At 34.5% G+C, this 20,338-nt stretch overlaps 1 protein-coding gene across 1 annotated transcript in view; it reads right to left on the bottom strand.

Moving 5' to 3' along the window:
* Positions 1–20,338, bottom strand: part of dpy (fibrillin-like protein dumpy) — a 297,194-nt gene that overhangs the window by 52,243 nt on the left and 224,613 nt on the right. The window contains exons 46-54 of the mRNA XM_089103158.1: positions 20,098–20,240; positions 18,247–18,442; positions 14,852–15,178; positions 12,681–12,853; positions 11,158–11,317; positions 7,885–8,088; positions 4,912–5,271; positions 3,635–3,865; positions 1,653–1,850 (exon numbers count right to left, since the gene is read on the bottom strand). Coding sequence (XP_088959284.1) covers positions 1,653–1,850; positions 3,635–3,865; positions 4,912–5,271; positions 7,885–8,088; positions 11,158–11,317; positions 12,681–12,853; positions 14,852–15,178; positions 18,247–18,442; positions 20,098–20,240 — 1,992 coding nt within the window. The remainder of the gene's footprint in view (positions 1–1,652; positions 1,851–3,634; positions 3,866–4,911; positions 5,272–7,884; positions 8,089–11,157; positions 11,318–12,680; positions 12,854–14,851; positions 15,179–18,246; positions 18,443–20,097; positions 20,241–20,338) is intronic.

Here is a 20,338-nt window from a genome sequence, read left to right as displayed (position 1 = left end):
TTACTAGCTACGTTATTTAATGCAATATAACAAGCCAATTACTCGACAGGAGGAGGGGTGGGAGGAGGGTTACAGATGCTCTTCCTGAGCGTGGAAAAGTATTCAGTATGTGCTAACTCCATTTATAGAGCTTAAAAACGATTTTTCTTTAGATGGAGCCCCATACCAAAATAAAATTGGACCCAGCCTATGTTAAACATAAGACCGAAGGTGACCTCTGAGTCTGACCAAAATATGACTTATTATCCCTTTTTAAGTTTTGAGCTGCGAATTTGCCATATAATTATGAGTGCTAGGAACAAATGATGGAGCGAAAAATACTGGTGGATACATTCTTTTGTAAATAATATGTACTCCAGAAGAGGTACTTATCATACCTAGGATTTACCCGTGACATCAGGATTACCATGAAAAAAAAATATAATAACACTTTAAAAAAGATTTTATACTTTGAAGCCATCTTTCTGTAAAAATGAGTTGACTTTATAAAAGTAAAACAAAAACTAGATCTTAAAAAAAAAACTTTGTATTCTCCTCATCTCTTAATTTTTTTTCACCTTCATTATTTCACTTATATATATTTTTTTTAGTATTTGATTTTAAATATCGATGCATTATCTAAATTCAATTTCTGTATTCTTTGATTCTAAATTGTTTAAAAGTTAATCCTTATTCTTAATTCTTTAATCAAAACAACAACAAAATAGGCAAAATTTAGGAAAAGAAATTTAGGAAAATTTAGGAAAAGAATCATAAATAAGGGAACATAATACCCAGAAACAGTTTTATAGGTTCTGCAAAAAAAGGGGCGCTTTGAACAAATTTCAGAACCTCAACATTCTGAGTATTTTTATCAGTTTTAGGTTATCTTTATTTCTTTATTGCCACCTTTTACCTAAGCCTGTGCTCCGATCCTGTCAAAACACCCTATTTTTCAGACGGCCTAGAAGAGCAGACTTCCGACGCTCTCTGTGCCACTGTCAAAGTGGCAAGAGCCTCAAGTCAAAAAGTCAGTTCCAATGACGTACGCTGGGAGTGGAAAATTTTTCAGAATTTCTTGACATTTCTTATTTAAGTTATCGAATAAAATTTAGTTTCACCCCCTCCCCCCCCCCTCCTCCAAAAATAGCAAAATTCTGCGTACATGCCTGATCAGTTCTTTATTCCAAAATACGATGGATGCATTGAATAATAATTTTGCAGTCCCCTGTGATATCGACTTTGAACCAAAAATAAACCATAAACCTAAACCCCTCGCCCCAACTATTTTAGGGTTTCCAAGAAAATCGAGCTTTGGTGCTTTTATGGAAGCATTTATCTAACTTAAAACACCCACAAGACTTGACTGCGGCACACCAGTAAATGAAAACGAAGAGAACAAATTTTAGTTTTATATGTATTTTTTAGTTACATTTTTTTAGTTTTAGTTTCTAGTTTGTTTTTTTTTTTCTTTTTTTTTTCTCTACCTTGTTGTGTACGGGCGAAATATTAGTTTGATTTTTTGTTCTCTTCGTTTTCATTTACTAGCCATAGGACCCTTTGTCATCTTTATATTCATTTCTTTGTTTTGTTATGGCTGGTCAGTTCGGCTTTAGTTCTTTTACAGTTCACAATTGTTGTCCTAGAGTAAATACAAAAAATTAGATACTTACTTCCAATACAATCGACAAAAGGATTGCCAACAGTGCCGTCTGGACAAGTACAACTGGCTTTGTGATTGACAACACTGCATTCAGCTGTAACAGCACAAGGGTTGGATGTGACACAGGGTGAAATGCACTTCTTTTCCTGGCATGACTCTGTGTTCATACAATCTGAGTTTTTGCGACACTCGGAGTCAAAAGAAGACACTAAAATGATGAAACAGTGTTTATTATTATTAATATGTTATTTCAACCCCTGACTAAATCCCAACCAATCAGTCAAAGACCCGGTTATAAAGGCGTGTACTTTGTAATGGGTCACATACATCGATTGGGGGGATCCCACCAGTTGAAATTCATCTTCAAAGGAAGGGTCCATGGTTGACCTTGGAAGTGATAGCTTTGTAATTGACTTTTGTGCCCTTTGAAGCAATCAGGCAACCAGAAATTAAATAGGAAGCTAATTCATGATCGTGCTAAGACGACTGCCCTAATACGGCTCGAATTCATGTTTAAAATATAAGTAGAGCAAGGCCGTGCGGCCGTCATAATAGCTTCATTAGGCAAAGTGGCCCGTGCTTTTTTACTTTTTCAGGCAGCCCTAACCTCCATTAATACTTTTTAAGGCTCAAAAAGGCAAATCAGGCACAATTGAATTGACTTATTCAGAAAAGTCTGTTTTTCGATGAACAAAACAGTTTTTACTCGGCCAACTTCGCCTGAGAAAGCCATAATGAAGACAGGGCTTAGGTCAAACTACTTAACAATGTATCAATGCTCTATTTGGCTGAAACTCAAATCGAAATTGTAATTGTTACAGCTAGCGGAACATGGGGACGAATAATGATACATTATATTTGATGACAATATTGACAATGCACTTATCTTTGTGCCAAAACATAAGGTAATAAATAATTTGATCTATTTTCAATATTGTTTGTTAGAACAGAGGAGGCTACAGTGTCAGCCCCTTTTACTAATTATGCCCATAAAAATGCCTGAATTTGCTGTTGACATGATGATACTAATAAGAATTAATCACCATTAATGATAATGGGCTTCTGGAACAAATCCAATTTTGGCTATTTACTAAGGAAGACAGTATAAAGGGCACTCCACAGACTGTTTAGTAGGGGAGGGGGAGGTTGCTAAAGTTTGAAAAAATAAACTTTGAATGGTTCGTGCGTCTTCCAAAATTATATTTTGGTTTACTTTTTCATATATTTTGTCTTTTAGGGGGGGAGGGGCTTAGGCAAGTAAACACAACCGAAGATTATGTGGGAAAAGAACTGCGGGCGGGAGAAGAACTGCTTCATTCCCAAGCACATAAACATTTGATTATTTAAAATATTATTCCCCCCTTCCTAATGACAGTGAATATAGGAAATTAGTTTATTAATAGATTTATTTTTTTTCAAAATTTTGACTATCCACTGATTAAACCTTATAGTTTATCAGTACAGTTCATACTTTCGAAAAGGTTAGGTAAGGATAACGCGACTGAATTTGTAAGTACATGAACCTAATTCCATAGGCTACTACGGGTGCCTGCAAGGGGTATACTGTGCATTTCTCCAAGTGGTGTCAATTGGCGTGAGAGAGGGCAGGAGTCTGTACCCTCCATCCTAGATCCCACCCTTAGATTTTTTTTTTTTTTTAATGCATTTTTGGCGTATTTTCATTTAAAAAGGCCTTGTTTCGAATTTTCATTGAAAAGCTGATTTCCGTGAACTAAAGCCACTGATTTGCCCCTCTTTGAGGCTAAAAATATTGTCCGGTTTTGTAATATCTATTGAAAATTGGACATCCCCCCCCCCAAAAAAAAAAACGAAAACAAACAAACAACAGAAATCTTTAGTAGGCTTTAGACTTTCCCTATTTGTAAAAAATGTTGCGGGCTTCAAATTTCCAAATCAAAGAAAATATTGTAAGAAGGGTGATAGTTGGGGGGGAGGTCACAATGCTCTACGCAAATAAATAATGTTTCTTACCTAAAACACACTCCTTATAAGGATTCCCAACAAAACCTTGTTGACACTGGCAAGATAAAGTTCTCAACGGAAGCGTGTCAACAACGGTGCAAGTGGCATTTGCTGAGCAAGGTGTGATAACCATGCAGGCATCGACACATCTTCCAGCAATACACGCCTCTTTGGTTGCACATTGTGCATCCTTGGAACATGGATGCACAGCTTCACTAGCTTTCTCAGCATCACTAGAAACTGGAAAAGAAATAAGAAGTTACAAGGAAATAAGAATGAAGAATGCAACCTCAATTTCTTAGGCAAACTAGTAAAGAAACGTAAAGCTGTTAAGATAACGTCAAATTTAACGTTACCTTACCTTTACCGTTAAAGTAAACGTTAAAAAACTGAGGAACAGCCTCAAAATAGTGTACAAAAAACTGTTCTTGTTCATAAAATCGTTATAATAATTGGGATTACTTCTTTTTTACCAGTATATGTCCTACGATTTTAACACTAGCTTCAATAGACTAGAGATGAGGTATTTTTCTCCATTTTTTTGTCCGAAAATAAAAACCTTTTTTTTTTAATCTAAGTAGTTATTCTGATACTTAATAATAGTTATTCTGAATATTTAGTGATTTTTTTAAACTGAATTTTATGTTACCTAAGCCAATATTTACCTGAAAAAGAATTTTTTTCCAGAAAAGTTTTTTTAATCTGTACAGTTATTGAATATAATTCAAAAGGGGTTATGTGCTATTTGGCTGAAAATGAATTTTTTTTTTTTTTTTTTTTTTTTTTTAGAATTATTCTGGAATCTTTTTGCATATGAAAACAAAAATTTTACATTTTCTTTTTTAGTCAAAAATACTTTTTTTTATCTGAACAGTTATTTTGAGTGATTTTAAAGTCTGTTTTGAACAGTTTTGTCTGTGACCCAAGAGATTTTCTGAAAGTAGAAAGAAAAAAAAAAAAAATATTACATTTTATGCAACAAAATACTTTCAAGAATCGAGCTTGTTGAAAAAAATGTCTACAAATGAACAAATTAAAAACTTAGGGTCAACTCCAAACCAAACGGTTGAGCATATAGTGAGTACAAAAATGAACAATTTCGATTCAGTATCCTTAAACTCACAACGCATAGTAGCAAAAAAGTTAAATTATTAATCTAATAATAAGGAATAATAGCGTTATGTAAAGGGCTCACCCCAACCAACAAATTAAATACGTTTATATCACATAAAATTTCGAGAAAAAAGAATTGCATCTACATATATAGCAAAGGTTAAAAAAATTACCTTGAGGTAAGCAGGCGATTCCCGGATTTCCTTCAGTTCCTATAGGGCATGAGCAAACAGGTTTATGTGCAGAAACCCGACACAGGGCTTCTTTCCCGCATGCGCAAGGATTTAAGCAACGCCCCTTCAAGCATGCTAAGTCCTCGCCACAATCCTTGTCTATGGTACACTCTGGCTCTGTTGAGTCACAAGAACTATATGCGTCGCCGGTGAAACCTTCAAGACACTCGCACATTGGTTTATGCCCAATGGTTTTGCATTTCGCATTTCGGCCACAGTTGAGTAACTCGCAAGGATTTTTACAGACATTTGACATACATGCTTCATTTGATAGACAGTCTGCGTCTGTCGAACAATCAACTGAAGAAACGAAATATATTAGGATGTTGCTGGGAGTAAGTTTTATTTATTTTTTTCTTAGCAAATTTGTTGATTTCTAAAGTAAGTTTTGTCTTTTCCAGACAGATTTGCCCGTGTAACGTCAAAATTGGCAGCCAATCCGATTCACTCAATTAGAGTGATTCTGGCCCCAACCCATCAAGGTGTGTATGGGTTGACCATCAATAATGAAAGCACTAGGCCAATTTCACCTGGAAAAGGCCAAGGAAGAAATGGATCAACACACAATTATACTCCGCGACTAGGGTACATACGAAAGCTATGCTATTTCGAAGAGGCATGTTCATTTCATTTATTCAGCCCCTGTCATTGATTCTACAGTAGTGAATACTATTAAAAAAATAAAAATAAATTAAAAAAGTAAAAAAAATTCGCTACCTATTTTTTCGTATAAGCTTATTGGTTTTAAGACGAAATGAATAAATAGCAATAGGCTAATTACTTAATCTTATACACTAGCAAAGTCATGTAGTAATTTCCAATGCCACTTATTAAAAACATTATCAGAAGAGCTGCAAGTACTACAAACCACGGGCACATCTAAATGGGAGACCTTGGAACCCCCCCCCCCCTTCGAAATCCTAAATTTTCTTGAATTTCTGGGCACTTCTTCAAATTATTAAAAACAATTTAATTGGTCTCCCTTCCTTTTCTTATTATTAACGATACCAATTTTTTCAGTCACCAGCATATAATTCAATAGGCCAACACACTGCATGTTTGTTCTATTTGATTGATAATAACTACAAGCATCGGTTTATATTACATGGCTATTTACCATTTCGACTTAATGGATTCATGCTCTCAGGACAAGAGAGCCAATTCATCGAATTTTAAAGGAAGGGGGGGGGCAAGTTTTTCATTTTTAAATGAAGATGAAAAATAGTATGTTTCAAAATCTAGGGGGGGGGTCTTTATTTTTTTCAATAAAAATAACAAAAAAGGCATCTTTCAAAATTTAGGGCGGATTGAAAAAAATCTGGGGGAGCAATCCTCCCTTCTTCCGCAATTGGCACCCCTGTCTCATAACAGTTTTGGAATTTGATGAATTTTGTTTTCTCTGGGTTTAGATAAAACCTGGATAAGCTAGCACAGCAGGCAGGTAAGTTCCAAGTCATCATAAACTTCATAAAATAACTTCACACATGTTATTACTTTCATGAATTTTGGCATTTGTTAACGTGAGCATCACTTCAGCATCTCAGAAAACTGTTGCTCATATTACGCCACACCAGCAAACTTAGCGCCAGCAATTGACGCCAATTAACGAATAATTACTCAATAAGTTAAGCGATGGTTTTTGTGAAAGTTTTCGATGGACTGCCGAAACAAGGAAATAGTTTGCATATCAAGGACTAACCCCCTAGGCAGTCAGAGTCAATGATAACAGGTAAATAAAGAGGATTGGATCGAAGAGATAAAGAGATATTTTTTACTATAATTTCTCGGTAAAAAAATACGAATATACTTCGATCTTATTGGTTTACGGCTTTGACTTATTTCTGCAGCCAATCTATTATTTCTTATTTCTGGAGAGACAATAAACCTCAAACTTTTAGCAGCTGATTCGTTGTAAAATATCCTATGACGACTTTTAAGCCGATGAAAAGAACAAAAAGGCAAGTTCCATCTGATTGGCTCGCCAACATGATATTTTTAAACCAATACAAAGATCGAAAAGTTTTTGAGTCACAAGATTGTTTGCAAATAAACGTTATGCTTCTCTTTGAATGAATCTTTACTATTTTAAATTAGTTTCCATCACGTCAAAATTTGGTGCAAATTATTCTTAAACAATTAAAAACTACAAGTCCCATAAAGAAAAGAAAAAGATAAAATAGAAAGAAAACAGGCATAAAATATGCCGTAACTAATATAAAGGTACAGCCTTGCTCTGTTCAATCTAAAAGTGATATTCTTTCATCGTTAGCACAGTAACATGACAGTCCTTAGATTTGGATCTTATCCATTTAAGAACAGCTCATTAAAATGTGACAACTCTAGGAAACTAACACTATATATGACAAAAAAAGAAATAAGACAATTAAGATTTTTGAGTAAAAAAAAAACGGAGTTATAGAAAGTAAACTAAAAAACATTGCAATACCAGATAAATAAAATGGAAATTAAAAACCAATAAAAGGGTTATATTAGATAATAAATTTAACAAATAAGATAGTTTAGCGTTACCAAGTTGAATTACAATAATGATTTTCGTCGCTTTAGGTGCCATAAGCACCACAATAAAAGTGCCATGTAGCCATGTGGCACCACAAAATGTGCCATGTAGCACCACAATAAAAAAATTGATAAAAAACAAAAACGTAATAAAGTGAGAAATTTTTTTTCGAAAGAATAAAAAAAATGAACATAATATGGATTGCTTTATAACTTCAATAGTAAATAGTAAAATAGCGTAATTTTCTTCTTTTTTTTCTTTTGTTTTGCTGAGACCAAGCACAGTTTCAAACCTTGTTGGTCTCCGTTCCTCTTTATTCAAGGCAGTGACAGGCATGCAGATTAAATTAAAAATTACAAACTATTTCAAACAAAAGTAAATAATAATGAACTCACTTGCTACACATTCTTCACGTGGGTTTCCAGAGAGCCCTTCTTGGCACGCACAAACTGGATGATGTACAATGACCATGCACTGTGCACTTTCAGCACACACTTTCTTGGAGCAGGGATCTTGACAGCGTTGTCCGATACAAGCTCTTTCACCTCTACAATCGCCATTCTCCTTACATTCTTCTTCTTCTGGTAGTTCTCCACCTTCTAAAGTGACAGAGATGTCTCTGTGCACATACTGACCTTATTTTCAACCCCTTTTGTCGGTATTTTTCTCAAATGATTCAAATAACTTTAAGAATTAGGTTATTTCAAGCTTTGAATTAGCCAAGCAAGGCATTATTGGGTTAAAATATCATTTTTGGCATGTAAGTTGTTAAAGTATAATAGTCATATTGTTAGACAATAACTTTGATATGGATCCTTTGCTACACAATTTCTTAGTACTCAAAGAGTTCTGTTTTTTAAAGCTGCAGCCAATTTTGACAGGAAATTTTTCATAAAAATAAAGGAAATTTAACAGAAGGATAGAAACTCAGAATACAGAAACTCAATTATACCCAAAAAAAGACAATTACTAGCAAAAACGATCTGATAATCAGACACACACCTTTGCTGTCAACCCCAAAGAGTATGTATAACTTATAAGAGTGAAAACTGACACCAGTGTCGAAAAAAAAAATATGAAACGCCATATGGCGTCTGGTAAAATTTGGCATTTTTCAAGCTTGGCAGTCATTTTTCTGTCAGTGACTGAGATCAGACATTTATTACTACCCTAATTTTACTAATTATACTAACTAAATTAATTATTCTTATTATTACACTGAAAAATGCCAAGTGTCGCAAAACGCTAGATAGCGTTGATAGTCATTTTTGTCTAAATTAGCACCAGTCCCCACTCTTATAACCTAACCATACTCTTTGATCAAGCCTAAAAGTTTTTCAGACTTCTGAGATAATCACCAAAAAGCGTTTCCCATCATTTTCGGGATTATCGTTTATACCTGTTTTCTGATTTTTCTCTTCTTGTTTTATCCTTTCCGTTTCTCTTTTTAGTTTGTTTATTCTTTTTTTCATTACTATTTTTATTGTTTCCTCTCTGCAGTGTTTGATAAATGCAAAATATTCAGCTCACTTTTATCCTTTTTTTTTGTCTTTTTACTGGCTTTAGATTTTCCCTTTTTTAAATTTTTTCTTCCGTTTTTCATCATACTTCTTGCCTTATTTTAATGTAATTTCTATTATTTCGTATGGCCAATCGTCAATTAAGTTCATCATTAAGTCAAATTACATGAGGTTCAACCAAAGAGTATGGGTAAGGCCGTGTGGCCGTACGGGGGAAGGCGTCATAACATCGAACCGTCAGGAGCACGAACGTCAGGAGCAGTACAAAATCCGTCATAACATCGACAAAAAAAAATCCGTCAGAATCTCGAACCATCATAACATCGAGTTTTTTGGGGTTTAGGGGGGGGAGGTACCTAGGTTAGGTTAGGTTACGTATTTAATATATGCTATGGTTGACCTCACCCCCCTGATGTGCAAATATATAGCCGATATTTGTTTCTAAACTATTATATACTTATTACTATTATATAAACTTATAAAAAATGTTTGATGTTGTGACGGTTGGATGTTCTGACGGTTGGATGTTATGAGGTTTCATGCTTGTGACGGTTCACCGAAATTGTAGTACTCCGCCGCACGGCCGTCATTATGGCTTCATTAGGCAAAGTCGCCCGTGCTTTTTTACTTCTTCAGGCAGCCCCAACCTCCATTGATACTTTTTACGGGTCAAAAAGGCAAATCAGGCGCAATTGAATTGTTTGTTGTTTTTTTTTCAGAAAATTTTGTTTTTCGATGAACAAAACAGTTTTTACTCGGCCAACTTCGACTGAAAAAGCCGTAATGAAGACAGGGCTTAACTTATAAGAGTGGAAGCTGTCTACAAAAATGACTATCGACCCAATCTAGCGTCTTTTGACACTTGGCATTTTATCAAGCTCTTAATCGTTGTTTTTTGTTTTTGTTTTTGTAAGGAACTGAGATTAAACACTTAATACTAGCTTAATTTCACCAGTTAAACTAATTAAATTAATGATTCTTATTATTACACTGAAAAATGCCAAGTGTCGCCAAACTAAATTGATATTTCAATACAGTTCTCAAGGAAGGGAATAATAAAACAGTAAGTTATAGATAAAAGGTCTAAATTGAACTATTTTTTAAAATGGCTAAATTTGCTGATCTAAACTAAGGGAAACGAATTTAAAGAATCGATATCAAGAAACAGATGGTGATTCTGATACATATCATGGTTGAAGCCATAGAAAATAGAAAAGAAAGCCATAGCATTTCCGATACAAGTTTTGAAATAGCTATTTTATTAAAAATAGTTCAAAGATCATGTAACAAAAACTCCGGGGACGAAACGCAAAACACGAACGAAACATGAATGAAGAACGAAAGAACAAAACCAAAAATATTAACCAAAAATTTAAAAACACGTTTTAAATAAACTAATCTAGTGAGAAAGAATTGTGATTTGTGGCTGAATCAGGAACGGTAACTATTATTTCAATCAATCTTAATAATAAAATATTATTTTGAAAACAAATTTATGTGAATTTAAAAAAAACAGCTTCAAGGAACTTGAAAATAGTTTCTGACAGAACTGCACCATTGGAATCGCCATTGCCAAAAATCCCATATTGTAAACTTATAGCCCCCGCCTTGAACAACAAGGAAAATCCCTTTTGCACGGGTAGCTTTGATATGTCCTTTTTATTATTGTCTATTTATTTTTATCGCAAAGAATCCACACAAACCGTTACATAAATTAGTTAAGCAACAAGGTCAGTATGCTAATGCAACACACACACTTAGCCTAGAACATTTAAAGCGCAAACGAAAAGATAACAAACGTGAAATTAGGAAAAAGTAAAATGAGAAAAATAGATGTATCAAAAAGATGAACTTACAAAAATAAGTAGGAAAATTTATAAGATTTGTAGTTGAAATGGTTATGAAAGCAAAAAATAAGAACAAAGTTTCGGAGAAATAATCATTGAAAGAAGAAAAAATAGACTTCAAATATATGTCTTATTTTCTGAATTAAAAAAAAAAAAAATAATCCATTATCGTGATAAAACCCAGATGTTGATATTTTCCAATTTTTTCTATCATATTACCGCAAATACGCAAAAAATATATTTCAATACAGTTTTTAAGGAAGGGAATAATGAGACAGTAAATTATAGGTAAACGGCCTACCTTCTTCTGCTACAACAACACACTGGGTGAACGGATCACCAACGAAACCCGGAGGGCACGTGCAAACAGGGTTGTGTCTGACAACTTGACAAACCGAATTTCGGCCACATGTGGCAATGCTGCATGGATCAACACACTTCTGGTTTCGGCATGCGTTTGTCTGTAAAGATAATTATGTGTAATGATAATTTAACCATATTAGATTATAGATAATTTAGTTATATTTAAAATATGCAATAGATTCTTGTCTTTTGTAAAATCTGTTAGCAAAGAATGTACAAGAAACACGAAGATAATATGATGCTGGTTCTTACTGACATTTTTAGTTTTTACCTACTGATTTTTAAATTAATTTGATTTAATTTAATTAATTTTACTTGCTTAATTTTTATTTTAATTAAATTTTGAACAGCCTAAAGCTAATCACGGGTTTATTCAAGTCTTAGCCTTTTAAGAATAGCTCATATAGATTCAACCACTGTATGAATCTAAAAACTCGATTTGATGAAAAAAGGATAAAAGAATAGTTCTTTTTGTGGTTAAAAAGAGCAAAATTAAAAGCATCAATAACAGAATTATCATGATAACTGGTCAGAGACGGTTTTAAGGGAGGAGCAGAGAGGGCACTTGACCCTGGCGCAAAAATTTTAGGGGCCCAAAATTTAAAACAAATAATCTAAAGGTTGTAATCATTTTATAATTTTTGAAATTTTATTAATAAAGTAGAGGGCGAAGTTAATAAATGAAAATAAATAATAAATTACTAATTAATTAATAAAATAAATTAAAAACAAAATGATTAAATAATAATAATTTAATAGTTTAAATAACAAGTTAAAACATAAATTATTAATTATAAATAAACTGAAAATAATTTTTTTAGTAAACGCAAATTTTGTTAAAATGTGGCCTGAAAATTTCTTGGAAGGAAGGGGGCGCTAAGCAGAAGGTTTCCCCGGGCCCAAGAGAGGCCAGAACCACCACTGGAACTGGGGAACAATGCAATAGTGAATAAATTAAACAAAAAAGTAACCTTAACTTCTTTGATAAATATAAAAAATACATGAAAGCGTTGTCATATTCTTTTAGTTTGTACAACTAAAGACACAAGCATGAGTTTATTTTAGTAGTAGGGGGCTTAAAAAAAACTCTTTAAGATACATTTCTCTATTTCATAAGCCTTTCATCAACATTGAAGTCGTATTAGAACGAGTATGTATAACTTATAAGAGTGAAAACTGACACCAGTGTCGACAAAAAAAAAGTATGAAACGCCATGTGGCGCCTGGCGAAATTTGGCATTTTTCAAGCTTTGCGGTCGTTTTTCCGTCAGTGACTGGGATCAGACACTTATTACTACCCTAATTTTACTAATTATACCAAGTAAATTAATTATTCTTATTATTACACTGAAAAATACCAAGTGTCGCAAAACGCCAGATAGCGTTGATAGTTATTTTTGGGGCTCCACTGGTCGTGCCCTAAATGACGTCATTATCATTAAGCTAAATTACAATACCAACCTGAGGACAGTCCGAGTTAGTCACGCACTCAGGTCTACACTCATCCATAGGATCTCCAGTTAAACCTGTTGGGCAGGAACACACTGCTGCTCCTTCACTACTTCTGCAATCAGCTCGAATTCCGCAAGGTGAAGGTTCGCATACCTCACTTTTCTCCTCTACGATTGGCTCAACTGAAACTTAGGGATAATGTTGATTATTGTGCTACTAAAACTCGTTTCAAGGTTAGTATGCCAGTAGCCAAAAGTCACAACCACTCTTCAACCACCCCCCTTGTTTAGGACTTATACGTTAATCACACATTCTTATTTGCCCTGGGATCATTCGGACTTAGAGTCCAACTCTGAGAGCATAAGAACTGAGTCACCTCCAAAATAAGGCTTGTAAATCTGATATTCTGCCCCCCTAGACCCCAGTTTACCTCCCCCTCAGCTGAAATTTAGTTTCTTCAAAAATACATCTAAGAAATTGAGAGACTCTTTATAATTATTCTAACTGAATCAGGGGCACCAATTGAGGGGGTGGGTGCAGGTGTCCTTTTCTGGATTTGAAAAATAATTTTTCTGGTATTTTCATTAAAAAAAGCGAAAAAGACTAAAATCCCCCCCCCCCTCCCAATAGATTTTGAAATGTACCTCTATTTTTGTACCTTTCTTTAAAAAATCGGTGCTTTCCCCACATTTTCGTAATTGAGTGCCACTGAGCTGAACTAGATCTACCCGATCTTTCTCTTTCCCTTTTGTAGTTGTTTGTTAAACTATTCCAGAGATACGTCTTTGGACGCTCTGAGGATTTGTACAAAAAGCAACATTAGTTAATAAATAAGCGTGAAATTACCAAGAATTACCATTACTGATCAACATCATACCTATCTTCGCCCAATAGTGAACCTATTTTACCTAATTTTTTGATTTTTCTTAACTTAAGGGCCTCAGATTGTTTAAAATTCATTCCTCCCCCTCCCCCACCCCCACTCATCTATTTAAGAGACTGTATTGTAAATTTTTCTTCCAGAGACCTGGACTGCAAAATATTATTTCTTATAGGTCATATAACCCAATCTTTAAGCTGACATGACACCACTTGAGGATATGGGCGCAGCTAAGAACATATTCTGGCGCAGAGGAGAGCGGGAAAGTTTTTCCTCATATAGAAAATACTGAAGAAAATACATTTCATAACCCATCTCAAAGAAATTCTACCTATTTTTAACATAGGCTTTATAAATTTGTACGCTCTAGGAGAGAAGCCCATCTGTTCTACCTGACCATCCTTGCTAAGCCCAAGCCTTAAAAGACACGAATCTTTCAAAGGCAAATTTGATCAAGTCCACAAAACAAACTGAGCAGAGAGTTAAAACACAAGTTTCGTTGAGTCTACACAAAGATTCATGAGTCTACCCTCATATCCAGGGAAGGCCACGCCTTAAAAAAAACACGAACCTTTCAAAGGCAAATTTGATCAAGTCCACAGAACAAACGGAGAAGAAAGTTAAAAGACAAGATTCGTTGATAAGTTTGGGTTCGGCTTAGAGCCCAAAATTTTGGTTCTAATTTACTAACTTACTTAGATCCTCCTACGCCTGGGGACACATATTGTTCGAATTTAGAACAATTTAGTGAAGTTATTAACAAAAAAGTTTTTGATAACTAAAATTCTTTTTTCTTTTTTTTTTTTGTCACTTTTGACTTTTTGTCTGGTAAAATTCGGAGAGCCTACCAGAGGACTGAACCAAAAAGAAGATGAATTTAAAAAGTTAAGATTTTTTTCATTTGAGAACCATTAGCACATTTCCAATGTTCTATTTTAACAGTGATTGAAATCAAAATTGATATCACATTGTTGGTAAAAAACAAAAATAATGAAAAAGAAAAAATTAAGCACACATGTACATCCAAAAGGTTTTTACTTTACTCACTGGCTTTCTAGTTTCTGAAATTCAATTAGGAATTTTTTATTTTGAAATTTAAAAGCAAAATTGAGCAGAGTTTGAGATAAGTAAAATATGTAGTAGGAATAATTATAATCCAAAATTGATAATACGAAAAAAGTAAAATGAACACAAGTAAAATAAACAATAAAAGCAAATAAGAAAAATCAGAGATGGTAACAAAAGTAAAACTATAAAATACAGAAAAGGCATTATAAAACCCCATTAGCAGAAGCCTTACCTGGAATAGCCTTACAATCAACAAGGGGATCACCAGTGAATCCTGGCTGACAAGAGCACGTGACAGAGTGGCCAATAACTCGACACTCCGCGTTATTGCCACACGCAGCTGGACAGGGATTAGTACAATGCCTGTTTTCACAAATCTTGTCTGATGGACAATCACTACTAAGGACACATTCAGGCCGGCAGGACTCGAATGGATCTCCAGTATAATCTTCTGGGCAAATACATGAGGCAGCAGTTCCTTGTGATTTACAGATGGCGTTGGTACCACAGGGGGAAGGGATACAGGGTGATAGCTCACGTGGCGTTGTAGAAGCAGCAACTGAAAAATAATAGAAAGACTGTAGACGTTTCGTATCTTTTAATTTTATTCAGATTTAAAAATTTAACTAGACTAAATAAATGACAAAACTAACTTAATTTAATAATATATATTTAATTGAAATTTAATTTTGTTTCGATTTCAATTTTTAGTTTAAATTTTATATTTATTTTTCACTTTTTATTTAATTTTGTTTGTAATTTTATTATTCCATTTAATTTCATTCAGATTAGAGGAAGGAGATGAATATTGAATGTGATTTAGTATTGTGTTGCTTTTATGCACAATTTACCCCGCCACTCCCCCCAAATGAGAATCTTTGGTAAAAGAGAAAAATTTGTTCCAAAGAACATAATTTTAAATTTCAAAATAATTCGTAATCTAATATCTTGATCCACTGTATAATTCAAGATGGTATTTTCAATAAAATATACATAGTTTTCAAAAGGGTGACAATCAGAGTACGAAATGTGTGGGGTTAAGCAGGGCCATCTCCAGGGGGAGGAGGATTGGGATCGAAATCCCCCCCCCCATCCTAAATATTCCTCTGACTTTTAAATTAGCTGTAAAATGCAGGCAAAGTGACTATTGTTGAGACTATATGTAAAAGGATACCGTTTCTCCTAAAAGGACAAAAAATATTTGATCTCCTCGTAAATTGGTAAAAATGCGAAGGAAAAGAGTCTTAGAGTCCTCCCCAAACAAAAGCTCTTTCTACGACCTCCCCCCAAAAAAGAGTTTTTGGGGAAGATCTACGCGAACAAAGATCCTGAATTCTGAACGCCCTGGGATTATGGATAACCGAGAAAGTCTTGTTTTATGGGAAACGAATTTTGGAAACATTTTTGAATTTATTTTTATTTATTTATATTTATTTATTTATATGCTGGCAATACAATCGGCCCCCAATCCATCAAATTTTAGTACTTTCCAGATTTCAAAAACTATAATGCTTTCAAAAACAAACATTAATCACAACTCAGCATACTTACTCATCATACCTCTTTATTTTATTTTTATTTTTTCTTTTATTGCTTTCTTTTATTTACATGCCTTTTTATTTTAGCCTCCCTATTTATTGAGCCTGACTTTACAAAAGTATATAGAATATGTCCTATATTTCATTCTCATTGGTAAAAAATTTTTGCAATATTGCAATAATAAATCATTAAATTACTAATACTGTCATAAAATTCAACTGTCTGTCATTAAACTATTTTTTTTTTGTCATTAAATTTCCTTATAGTTCAGTATCTTAAGAATGAATTGGCAAGGGAGAATGACTGCTCGAGATGGTAATTTCTAACTGTCCTAGGTCAATGAAACTTTTATGAATAGATGTAAGTTCCATGTGGGTCTTGAAAAGCGTTTTAAAGTCCCTGGCTCCACTCCTTCCCTATTCACAAGGCCTTAAAGAGTGCATGAAGGTATGTCTAATTTTGTCACAACTTACAAAAAGGGCTTAGAACCTACCTAAGGCCTAGAAGCTGGTTCACCAAGGCCTACTGTTTGGGGGAGTAGGGTATACAGGAAAATCTGTTTTAGTCGAAGTTAAGACGGTCTCAAAGAAACCTTTCAAGCCTTCATTACAGTGAGAGAATCAAAATAGAGTTGCTTTAGTCTTTACGCCACAGTTTGATCGAACTAAAATTACCTTAAACGTTTCCAAAATGAAGAAAATTCCTATAATCGCTTAATTGATTTCAAAATTGTGTCTCACCGACGAATTCCCCGTAGTCAGAGAAAACACTTGAAGAGTACAGCGCAACCCTTAGAACACATTTTTTATGCATTTCTTTTTTCTTAATACTACCTCCTCTCACTCGCACTAATGATTCAAAACGAAAATCAGTTTTAAACGTTAAATGCACAGCGCAACAAACTAGAAGAAAGAGGCTAGCTCGGTCCCTAAAAAAGAGGCAACACAACATCGCTCTAAAAAAAAAGAGGCGACACAAGATCGGCTGATCGGCCTGGCACAAGATCGGCTGAATTGGTGGTTGCTGCCTTATGCGCCACAGTAAGCAAGACCTCATTAAGTAAAACGTTTAAGTTTTAAAGAAGAAGTAGGGGAGTAAAGAGGCTGTTGAAGTAGAAACTTAAAATACCTTCCCCAAAAAATCCATTTATTCATCCCTGACAGTTTCATTGGTGGAGGACAAGTGGCGACTTCGAGAAGCCATTCTCTCTTATTAAAAACTATAAATAAAACTGACAGCTCTTTTATTAACAGAAAAAAGTTAATCAATTTATTCCGTACTTCTTCTGCAGTACGTCGGCGAATATATTTAACACAAACTTATAAACTTGCAGGAATAACAATAATCCCTGAATTTTTGTTTTTTTTCCCAACTTTAAGGATTTTTTTATCATCAAAGAGACTGATATCTCAAAGCCACCACTTGTCCACTCTTAATAAAAACAGTAGGATCTATAATTTCAGAAAAGTAATTTCTGAGATCACATTGCTTTTCCATTTACAATTAGAACCAAACAAAATAAAGCAGCATGGGTATGATTTTGCAACAAGACCACGAAAAAAAAACTTTTTCATTAATAATAATACCAGTTCAAATGTTTCAGCTTGAAGTCCGGAAGCCTTTATTAACAGGAAAATAAAAAAAAAGAACAAAACAAACTAACTTATTTTAAACAAAGCACAAAAAAAACAGAAACAATATAAAAATCAGATCGAAAACTAAAGAAAAACGTTAACATTCAGTAGGACATTTAAAAACTTTTTTTTTTTTGTTCATTTTAAAGTGTAGTCAATATTTAGTTTCAATGTTTAAAAATAGTTTTTGTTTTAAATTATTAGTGCCATTGAGAGGAAATGATGTGAGATTAAGCCCCCCCCCCCAAAAAAAAATACATATAAGGCTTAAAAAATTCCTTAGAAACCGTCTTAACTTGACCGAAAAAGAGAAATAAATTGACAATTTAAGAGAAAAAAGCCACTTAGATTTAGATTTACTAGCCACTATTATTAGCCATAGATTTAGATTAAAAAGCCAATGACAAATTTAGATTTATCTACGTGGACCATGATACTGAAAAAAATGTATTACTTGCAGGAATAATGGTACATCCTTCAAAAGCATCACCGGTAAATCCAGGTTTGCAGGCACACATCGGGTTGTGGTTTGCCACCTTGCAATCACTATTAGGGCCACAGCTACCTGGGCATGGATCTGCGCATCTAGCATTGATACAAGCTAACTGACTAGGGCAGTCAGAGTTGGTTTCACATTCAGGGCGACAACCCTGCAACAAAAATATTGAAAAGTGAGACCGAGTCTAATTTAGCTGCTGCATGATGAGACAAAAAGAGGAAAACAGTATTACGTATAATTACAGAAATTAATAGCAAAATCAACGACTTTTGAGTTTGTTTTTCGTCAATCCTGACTTGAGAGCCATCAAATATGGCTCTCAATATATGGCTCATATTGAGACTTGAGAGTAATCAAATACGACTCTCAATATAGAGCCATCAAATATGGCTTGAGAGCCATCAAATATGGTAAATCAATTCTCATTCTACAAAAGGGTATGTAAAGTTATAAATAAAAGACACACGTTCAACTTTTAGGAGGGAAAGGAATGGGGGCCAAGAAACAAAACAGGGCATTTCTCGTGGCCATTTTTCCAGGAACGCTGCCCCAAAACTCCCCCTTTTGTCCAGACATGGCAGTATATATCTTGTTTTGAACTGGAATACACAGGCAAGGAAATACCTATCTATTCCTCGGATATTCATAAGCAACACAGCAGGGCCAAACATTGCTCGGCAAATGGCGCAAATGGTTTATAAAACTCAAAAGCATAGAAATTTGTATTTTGAGATTGGCGGCCACACTGATGATGGCACTTCGGTCTATTGGACGTAAGTTGAAGAATTCGCCACTATATTGCCGTAGAGAACTAGGTGGCTCTCAATTCTTTAACTAGACTCAAAATGCTAGAGAATTTATATAAAGAAACTCAAGACTAATGGCATCAATTCACGAAAGCGTAGAGGGGGGGGGGGCAAATGTATCATAAATATTCAAGGTGAACAATATAATTTTATTGTTTTTTTTAAAGAAAAAATACCAAAAAAGGCATTTTTCAAAACCAAAAGAGGGGGGGGGGGAGTCATTGCCAACTCTTTGCCCTCTCCCCCCGAAATGACGAATCTGTTGGAAACTCTTTGACTCGAGACACGAATCCTAATCAAACCCACAAATTCTCTGTTCTATTGGTCGATTACGAATCAAATTATGATTCATTCTGGTAATAAGTTCTGGTCTTATGAGGAAAGAAGAACTGAGGTTACGTAAAACAGCTTTGGTGTCTTTTGGTCAGTTTAAAGCTAACCCTGGGTTCCCACTGATGCGATTCTACGCAAAAATGACCGTTTTTAGTGACCTATAAAATTTCCTCTATCTTTTGCTGAAAGTTCACGCGTCAAAACTGTTCAACGGCTCTGTTGAAATATTTCTACTCAGCCATTGAAAGTCTTATCCATTATTGTGAACTGAAAGTTTTTAGAATAATTAATTGCAAAAGGCTGTAAAACTAACCGCGTTTATCAGAAGTTTTTCATTAATATTGACAAGGAGCATGAGACTCGTATTTTTTTAATCCAGGATTTTAGTCCTCAAGGCCTGGGGGATATATCCAGGGAAATAGACATAGACGTTAAGCCTGGGCTAATCCAGGTTAGCCCTTTGTATGTTTTTCTTAGCTTCTAGAACTCGACTATTCCTATGCATATGCTGTATACATTTCTCGTTATATTTTTGCACTTCACCGACTGCACTGAACCGTTTTTATCTGAACATTTTCCTGATTTTCCTGCATCCGCCATTCACGAGCCGTTTTGCTTTTAGAAAATCGCATCAATGGGAACCAAGGGTAAAATATGATTTACTCACTTCCCCTCGGTCTTCATAGCCTTCATTGCACACACAGATAGCAAGGCTATCTGGCCCTTCTTTACATTCAGCATTCTTCCCACATGGTGAAGGATCACATGCCGTTCCAATTACTGTCGGGGTATTTTCAGCAATAACTGGAACTATAAAAGATAATTAGTTCGTGAAACGCAAGAATGATTGGTTAGTGAAATGATTATTAAAGAGTTCAAATCCCGGATCAAATCACTTCTTTCGTAAA

Source organism: Artemia sp. Qi Xiang Cuo, chromosome 17 (genome assembly GCF_049724085.1).
Source record: "Artemia sp. Qi Xiang Cuo chromosome 17, ASM4972408v1, whole genome shotgun sequence".
Lineage (NCBI taxonomy): Eukaryota > Metazoa > Arthropoda > Branchiopoda > Anostraca > Artemiidae > Artemia > Artemia sp. Qi Xiang Cuo.
Note: the sequence above shows the minus strand (reverse complement) of the source record. Positions and strands in the feature narration are given on the sequence as shown.